Source organism: Prosopis cineraria, unplaced genomic scaffold (genome assembly GCF_029017545.1).
Source record: "Prosopis cineraria cultivar Desert tree isolate PC_DT_omini unplaced genomic scaffold, ASM2901754v1 PC10, whole genome shotgun sequence".
Classification (NCBI taxonomy): Eukaryota; Viridiplantae; Streptophyta; class Magnoliopsida; order Fabales; family Fabaceae; genus Prosopis; species Prosopis cineraria.
The window spans coordinates 6,702,742-6,712,270 of record NW_026555341.1 but is presented as its reverse complement, the minus strand read 5'-3'; the positions used below and the strand labels follow the sequence as shown (position 1 = coordinate 6,712,270).

At 36.6% G+C, this 9,529-nt stretch overlaps 1 protein-coding gene across 2 annotated transcripts; it reads right to left on the bottom strand.

Annotated features, from left to right (window-relative positions):
• Positions 1-3,088: 3,088 nt before the first annotated feature.
• On the bottom strand, positions 3,089-9,426 carry LOC129323221 (uncharacterized). 2 transcript variants are annotated; one of them, XR_008596386.1, is made up of 15 exons: positions 9,089-9,426; positions 8,941-8,988; positions 8,789-8,849; positions 8,413-8,445; positions 7,955-8,079; positions 7,311-7,445; positions 6,982-7,058; positions 6,620-6,879; positions 5,817-5,873; positions 5,559-5,727; positions 4,856-4,913; positions 4,694-4,779; positions 4,555-4,611; positions 3,791-3,994; positions 3,089-3,376 (listed from the first exon to the last, which is right to left on the bottom strand). XR_008596386.1 is itself a non-coding variant. In XM_054969830.1 (14 exons), exons 1-14 carry the CDS (start codon positions 9,390-9,392, stop codon positions 3,899-3,901), a joined length of 1,566 nt encoding a protein of 521 aa, XP_054825805.1. In that variant the 5' UTR covers positions 9,393-9,426; the 3' UTR covers positions 3,581-3,898. The 2 variants fall into 2 exon arrangements, 1 of the variants encoding a protein (XP_054825805.1); XM_054969830.1 differs by lacking the exon at positions 3,089-3,376 and having other exon boundaries at positions 3,581-3,994.
• Between the last annotated feature and the right edge of the window lie 103 nt (positions 9,427-9,529).

The following is a 9,529-nucleotide window of genomic DNA, read 5'->3' as shown; positions in this document are numbered from 1 at the left end:
GAAAGTTTTCTGCCATGAGGTCATGCAGAGGCTTCTCTTATTCTTCTGGCTTCCCTTTTGCGCTCTCTCTCTTGTCTCTTCCCTTTTCGAGAAAGCATGGTTATTTCAAAAAAAAAAAAATGGATGAGGAGAGAATTGAAATGTTGTTGTGGAAATTGGTGAGAAAGAGGGGTCCTACATGTCTGATTGTTAATTGGCACAAAATCTTATGGTGGGTACCCATATGCAGCTGGCCCACTTCAGATCTCCTGTTGCATGTTCCACTTGATGCTATTTTACTCCCGTTTGTTGAGTTAATCCATAGAGTTTCGTTTTTTCGGCTTTTTGTGGATCCATACAGTTGACTCCGAAGATTTGATGATGAAACCTCATTGTTTCATTATTATTCAATGTTCTATCTATTAAAAATTCCATGACATCCAAATATACTCACCACTTCAATTTTTTTTTATCATACACAAGTGCTCTCTTGTTGCAAACAATCATGTTTAAAACATAATTAGGCATTAAATATAAACGTATTTTATAATAAAGATTTGAGTATTGATTCACTATGTTATAAGGACTAATTCTTTCTATTGAATCCCAATTCTCATTGGTATCACTTCATTTTTTTTGTACTCACCATTGTTAGTACACATTTTTGGCTAAAATTCAAATCCTTAATATTAGTGCTTAACTCAAAATTATTATTATTATTATTATTATTATTATTTTTTGAAATATACATATTAAAAAAACCCTTGAAACATGCAATAGCAGAACAGTCAAAATCCAATTACATATTTGGCATACTAAAAAGTATTTTTTTAGAAAAGAAATAAAGAATGTACGTTAAAAGAAAATGAGACATGTTCATTTACTTTTTTGAAAAACAATTTTTTATTTACTAAACATTGTATAAGTCTCTAACACTCTACGATGTTCCCCTTTTCGACATATGTAAGCAGAAATAGTAACATTTTACAGCCCACCCACGAGGTACATACAGATCAAAAGCATACTTGTTAGTGCACTAAGAAACTATAAATATGTGTGTAAGTGTATGTACAAAACATTCCCAATTATATGACTGCTCATATAATTAAAGAAAACAAAAAGAAACTTGATTGTTGGGTTATATATTCACTTTTTGCTTCTTAAGAATTCAAAGTAGACCTTGACACGCTAAGATATAGTTTACGCCTGACTTTAACCACCAACAATCCAAGTCTGTCTTTTTTATTACACGAACCAGATCATAATATCAAAAACGAGTGCTTGCAAGTTGCAACTAAGTTATTGATTTAAGTTGTGATGTAAAATTGACCGGGTGGAAAATTCATTGTGAATACAATGAACACGTACCAATCTACTAATCTAGCTTCTCTTCTGCTGAGTACCCCCACGTGCACATGTGGTGGGGAAGATAAGATCTACATATTCTATATATTCACGCTCACATTTACTCAGGAAGAAGATTATATATATATATATATATATATTCCCAAGACTCGTTGGAGATGTCACGTTAGGATGGAGGAAAGAATGGGGTATAGTCAAAGTGATTAATTAAGAGTAATCGTCCCAATTAACGGGAGCCAAGAGAGCAGGAAAATGTGTGGTTCTTAATAAACCATATCGATAACAGTGCTGTTATGTTCTATAAAGTGGAAGTTCAGAGTCCCTTGAAATGCAAGCTTCGACTTCAGAGGGCATTTTATATAGCTTTTTCTAATGCCATTTATGTGAGGCATGCAGCTTAACTTGTCTTCATCCCTTACCTGCTCAGTATCGGCTCCTCAGTCACAAATAATTGACACTTTATTTGCAATACAAGCCACACCCTTGAGACGTTTTTCCGGACCAACGCAATTATTGAATAAGCAATAGCCCCTTCACGTTGATTCAAAAGGCAAAAGTCAAAACTATAACTTTTGACCATCGAAGGGTGAAAGCAAAAGTTCCTAAATGCTAGCACATTTCTTCAACTTCGTCCTTGGCTTCATTTTTTATTGGATTATTCATAGATTTCTTTTTATTAAAAACAATCCTCACATAATCAAATACTAAATATGAGAATTTCTTTTAATAGAAACTTAAACTTTAATTTATTATATTGTAAGTAACTTATCTCTTTGACTAGATCAAATTCTCGTTAATTCCTCCTTGACCTTTACACAACAGATTTTGCACCACGAATATATAGTGTACGTTGATTGCGGTGACAGATATGTTGGGCCTTTTCTTTTCGGCCAACAGATTTTTTATGCCCCTTGTTTTTCTACCCCTTTTATTTTTCTAAAAATAAAAGAAGAATATAATGAATTAATGATAACAAATTGTGAGAAAATTAAAAGCGAAGCTGCGATGCTTTCATCCTTGAATTATGGAAACGGGAAACAGAGAACTTCCTCTTGTTTCCTTCTCACTAAACTGCACGTGACCATTTCTCTTCAAAGTTCGAACTCGATAATTTACCTTGAGACGCTGAAAGCAAAAGTTAACCCTCCAACTCCAAGGCAGCCAAAATATAATACAATATTTAAAAAATAAACATGGTATGTCATGGAGATATCTTTATGATTTATGGATATATAATTGCTTTTTTTTTTTTTTTGGTTGGGGGTGGGGAGTATTTAAAGAGCATTTGAAAATTTTAATTACAAATCTGTCAAAGGACAGAGACGAAGCTAGGCAAGAGGAAAGGAGCATTTTGCATGGGAGCGTCAATATCCTCAAAGCAAGCTGTAAGATTTCAAGGCTATATAGCCTACCTCCTAATTGTATTCTGTACTGCGAGTAGATAAAGTCCTGGGCTATACACAGAAGCATGTAGATGACAAGCGTTCAAATCGAAAAACGATGTGCTAGATCAGACGTAAATTTCATCCTCGGCGAGCATTCAATAGCCCGCATCTTGCTCTCTTCAATTCTTAAATCACCAAATATACTAGTTCTGATGGTTTCCTGTTTTGCCCGCATTGTTATGGATTGGAGGGGGAAGATGTGATTTATTTGAGTGGTTGAAGCCTATAATTGATTGGCAAGGTCTAGTTGCACAGACCACCAAAGAGAAAAAAATAAATAAAAATGATGGAATCTGAGGGGGATGAAGATGGCATTTACTATCATCAAGCACGTGGTCAATGAAACGCAACACAAAGTAGCCACAGCAGCAGCATAACAACATGAATAATGGAGGGAGCCATCCACACGCAATTGTGCAACCTGCTACTACCTGCAGTTGATCCCTCACAAGGCATGTTCCAAATTATCCGACCAACCAGTGCATTGTTCCTTACATTCCGGGGCTCTAGGGGGGCCCTGTTTCTAAAAGATAGTCAGCCATGACGTCACTTTGAACCACCTTTTTACTCTTTTCTTTCCTACATATCTGCAAGAAAGTCAATTCAGTCAAGCATTTGTGTCAACCCAGGTCTAATGCTAATCACCCGTCAGAGATGCCACTCGTTCATAGGCTGAGAAACTAAAAAAATATATGAAGCTGGTGCTTCACATTTTCTTTTGTTTTTTTAAAATACCAATAACAATTAGACCCGGAAATTGCAGTCATACAAGTTGACCAAATTAGTGTACCTTGTAGAAGAAACACGATAAATCACTATTATACATTAACCAATAGTGTTGAGCAATGAGATAAGACTTTTTGTAATTCTCTATTCTTAAAACAAATCCTATTCATATACTGACAATCTGCTTCATGATTAGAGTATCGCATCAAAAAGCTGACCAGGATCACAGTGATTCCTGTTCAAGCACATACAGAGGATTGGCACAAGGATTTTACAATGGCACAGTCATGGATCGTGGAAGCCAAGTCATGATCCTTCTTCTGGAGCTCACAGAATCCAGAGAACCTCCGTTGATATATGCAAGCATGCTTCTAATGAGTTCTTCAAGGCTTGACATCTTGAAGCTTTGCCACGGTTAACTTTGTAAGCATTCTGTCGTGATTGAGCACGGCACTAACACTTTCAACCACCAGAATAAGCTGCCAATGAGTAGTAAAATATATATTCATTAAGCTGACAGGATGGTTATGACTTATGGATCTCTTATCAATTATTACAACTTCAAATGCAAGTCCCAGGCTTGCGAAGACAAAAGCACATTTGCCTTCCACAGAATCACTCAACTATAGATGGAAGGATTGTTTGCATCAATCCTTTATCTACCTATCCATTGCAATGGAAATGGAAAACTTGGAGAAATTATATCTTTCCTAATATATATTTATCATGCTTCCGCTCTACCCAAGTAAAGCAAAATATCTGGTTCCACCATGAAGGAAGAGATAATCCGCTTCTATTCACATTTTTGCTTAATATTTTTCAAAAGTGAATAGAATAAGCAGTTTAAAGGTTCATGCTATCGAATAGGTTAGACGACGCCAGGTCACTCCAGCCATGCTGATGAACACATACAAAAACCCCCCTTCAAAAAAAAAAAAAACAAAGAAAGAAAGAAACTCTTCCCCTTTTACGTTCCCACAAAGGACAGAGAGATGGGGCCCCGGAGAAAAACCAATATCACAAAGTAGAGATCACGCACCTGCAAGCAAGCATAAGTAATTGCAGTTGCAAAGTAGAAGTTCGCATTCCCAGTACCCTGCCAATTCCATTAGACAGGTGAAGATCAAAAGGATAATAAATCTTTTTGAAAATGTAGATCAGCCAAAAAGGATACATACCCGCCATATCCATAGATTGTGCATCACAGGGCTAAGGAGTGAAACACCAACATAACCACAAAACAGGAAGAATGAAAACTTCATGTCTGAAAATCATGGAAGAAATACTATTTAAAACGATAGCTGTTGTCAACAAAAGGTCAGAAGAAAAATAGAATTTACCAGAGAGTTCATAAGCAAATAACCCCAGTATACCCAAGTATAGAGCTGAATCACCAACCTAATCAAAATGAAAACAGAATAATGAAGGGACTAATCACCTTTCAAAAGAATGCAAACCCACAATAAATCAAGCAATGAACATAAAAAAATTGAAATAACAAGACGTTTGTGATTGATGCATTTGAGCAACTGTCAAACCAATTCAAATTTGGAAATATTTTCCGACTAAGGTGCTTGTTCTCTCTCGTTTATGCTGGTGTTCATGGGAACGCAAGTGCAAGTAATAGTGCACGGATGGTCTCACCTGAGCAATTCCCGCTTGTAAATTGGTTTGAACCCAAGAGTATATGATCTAAGGAATGCCGGCATCATTCAACATACTCCTTGCTATAAATTATGAAAAATAATGTGTGCATGTGGAAAAATTTTATTTGAACAAGATGCTTTATTGATAGCAAAAGTCCATAAAACAATTTTTTTACCTTTTTCTCCTTTGGTAAACAAGAATTTAGGTGAGTTAGATTCACGAGAGTTAGGGTAAGTCTCATGGCTCACAAAATGCTTACAAGGATGCTCACATATTGCCTACTAACAAGATTCTCATATTGATAATGGGATTGGGACACGCTTAAATAGCTAGAGTCTAATGGAAAACTTCAACCTAGTTTTAGATAGAGGGTAATGGCAAAAAGGGACAACTTACTGATGGATATGACTTCAGCATACAAGCAATCACAGTATATACAAAAGCTAGAAAGCATGGGCGGTGATTAAGCCGTAGGGCTAATGGTACAATCATCAACAAAACATTCCCATGGAATACTATTAGAAAAAAATTTCTGAAGAAGTCAAAAACTTCTGCAAAGAAGTACCTGCATTCAAATATGAGAAGACCGTATAAGTGCAAGTGTTTATGGGAGGAATAACATTCAAGATCAAACAAGAGAGGAGGAGTAGATACCACAGAACACCTATGTTTGGAGACAGATCAGGTATAGTAAGAATGAAGCCATAAGTTCTGCATAAACAAGCCAGAACCAATCACTATGGCAGAAAATTAAACATAAAGTAACATGATTACAACAGATGCTTTCAATTAAGAAGAATAATAGTAAATCCACAAGAAAATATAGCAAGAACAATGACCATCTTTGCACTCAATTTATTCAGAATCATTTACTAGATTTTACCCCCTGATGTTGTAAACCATGCATAACATTCATGATATATGCAGTAAAGGCTATAAAAGTGACTACTCAAAGTGATGACTACTATCACCTCCCAAACCATATTTTTCATTTATTTCATCCTAGTAGCAGTGTTCTAACATTACTTGTACGACTGACAGACTGAGTTGTGGTCCATAACTTTTCTCAACTTAAAAATCTACATAGCAGCAGGTGTTCCTGTAAAAACTCTTATTTCACCCCATTCATACAGAGGAGCGAAAACAGCCAACTACTTATCCTTTTCCCCCAAGATACCGATATTAATGGTGTAAAACTGTACTTTTAACAATAACTCATTCATGCTCTTCTTTAGTTGCTGAAAAGACTTCACCAGCAGTGGTCTTCACTAATTACCAGACGGCAACATTATGTTCAACTTTGAAACCTAGCAAATAAGAAGTGTATGGTTCAAAAAGCATTTGATCTTACTTAGCAATGCAACAAACTCAATACACAGAAGACAACATGCAGCTATCTTTTGGCACCTGGAAAATTACAGTAGAGCACAAGTACTGATAAAGAACTTGAGCAAAACCTTTTAAACAACTCTTTGAGACCACCATGCTGTCTGGCAAAAATGCCACATAAAACTAAAACATAGGATGACCACAGCAAAATCCAGAACAAAAAATGCAAGACTGGCTTCCATGAAAAGAAATTCAGCCCCCTTAGCTGATCCTTCACATCCTTTTCTACAAAACTGTTATCAATTGAAGACGAACTGTCCATTTTTGTCCTTTGCTGTAACAGTTTCCTAGGAGGAGCATCTGGACCATAGCCAAATAACAACACCACCTGAAAAGGGGGAAGAGGCATGCATCTGAAGTGTAAATAAAATACAGAAGACTTGCAGAAAATGCTGCAAAATTCACGTAATGAATTCAGGCAAGAGCATACTGGGATAATCAAGATTGCAGGGTACAGAGACAAATGTGTAGCCATGACCCACCCAAAAGCTGCCAGTGGAGCTTGTCCTACAGCATATCATATGTATAAAGTTAAACACCAAATCAAAAATAACCAGAAGAACATATGTCATTTCTTCCTAATGTTCTTTAAGTCATCTCTATGCTGATCAGCAAAATGAAGAGCAGTACAACAAAATGAGAAGTCACAAATAAGGACTCCAGAATATTCTTGTGCTGTGCACAAGATTATACATTCATTACAGAGTCATGACTGAATGAGTAATTTAAACATTCATAAATGGGTTGCTAGCTGCTTACGTTTACATCCTCCATAAATTGACAGTACAATCATCAAGTTCTCAATTGCAGATGTGGACAAACCAACACAAGCTACTATTGTGAAAGGATTCCATAGGTATACAAGAGCAGCAATATCACCAGAAGGAAGAACCTCTGCAAGCAACACAGAGACTATCAACAGGGAAGCAGAATTTGCATTGAAGTTTACAATTCTCCACAGAGAAAAAATGGAACTAAAGTTCTTTACATCAAATAGATTGTCTATACATTAACCTATAGGACTAAGATTTTCAAAGAAAATAATGTTACATTCTGTGCAATTCAACAGAGTGCTATAATGGAACAAGTGCTCAAAACACCTTGATTCTTCCCCAACTAGACAAATACTGGATATTATGAATATTTTTAGCAGCATATTATTAATATTACATGATCAATTGTCAGGCAAGTGACGTGTTATACTTATTGCTTGATAAAGTTCAGAACTATATAGAAAACCTACCATTGACAGTAGCGCATATTTTTATCTGTGAAAGGCTTTCATACTCATATGTTCATTCTATTTGTTATATTGCATAAATAATTGAAAGTAGCAAAAACAGACTTGACTGTGGCATCTAATATTTAAAGAAAGGATCACGCTTATAATGAATGCTAATAACCTGAGTATTCTAGTAAGTGAGGAAGGCCTATGGATTTTAAACTTGAGCTGGATGACATCTTAAGGCTTTGACCAGCAGCACGAATGAGCATTGCACTAACTGCATCTGCAATCACAAGAACCAAACTGTACCAAGAAATAAGATGATATTAAACTGAATAAACAAAATGCATCAGGAGAAGAACATGGATGCGTAACGTGGATTGCTTGACATGATGCTTTTTTTCCTAGTACAGTTACAAGATGAAACGGAGCGAAGCATTACTAGTGAAACTATTATTTTCCCATCTTCTCAGGTACTAGCGACAAAAATAAATTGAGAGGGAGGGAGGGAGAAGCCTTCTTGTTCCCCCGATAATTATAATCAGTGACCAATGAAAACCAAGCAATCACGATTAATGGAATAGGATATAAACAACCAAATGAATGTCATTACAATTTAAAGTCAAAGAATGTTACCTGCATAAGAGATGATCCGGTTGTCCTTCAATTCTGTATCACCACCAAGTTTTTCAATGTCATTATGCCACGATGATCTCAAGCAGTACATCTTAAATATCTCAAACGGTGTGTGCAAGGGCATCGCATATTATAAATAGAACTGACGCCAAACTTTAGCAAATAAGGACCTAGCTTTGTTCATATCCTCAGGATCCTATGAATTTGGGGTTGGACTGTTGATTTCAAATTTGGTTCCAGTTAAATGAAAAAAAATCCTAGAGCTAGAAATTGAAACAAAGCACCCTTCATATTGCAAAAGAGAAAAAATTAAATAGAAAAAATGTCCTACAGTAATAGAAGTTGTTTTGGAGCACAAACTAACTTAAGATGATACCTTCTAACCGTTAGCGGACCGAGGAGCGTCAATAACAGAGGAGACCCGTGGTACATTGATCCTGATCAAGAAATAGCGGGGAAGAAATCTTTAGGTTACACATAATGGTAAAACGGAGGAATTCAATTCAAGAAAAATAGTTACTGATGAACCTGCATATGGTGACAATGAAGACTGCTTCAACCAGTATCCCTCGGCCACTGCGAAATGGATAGAACGTAAGCATAAATTGTGGAGTTTCACGGAGATGTAAACAAGTAAGAACGGTAATACTTAAGTGCAGAGGAGAAAAGATCATACGACGACGGATGCTGGTTAGAGGAGTGGAAACTTCTGGGCGAGAAGAGAGGTTGAGGCTTTTGGGAAAGTAAATGAGGATGAGCCTGAAAATGATGGAAGCAATCACCCAAATCCAAAACCATCGAATCTTGCTGTTGCCATTAGACTCTCTCATCTCGTCTTCGTCGTTAGTGTATGTGACAGTGGCAATATCACTAGAGCATCGCCGGAGAAGAGACTGGTAGATCGCAACTCGGAAGCTGGGAACTTCTTCTGCAGGCAGATAGAAATCTGCTCCGGGCCTCCAGGAACCATTTTCTTTCATTTTTTTTTTTTTGGGGCCTAACTGGCCTCAAGGGATTACCTACCCAGAAATCTCCTCCCCCCCCCCCCCCAAAAAAAACAAAGAAGCTTGTTTGTTGAGCCCATATAGTTTGGGTCAAAGGCTCACAAAGGATTCCC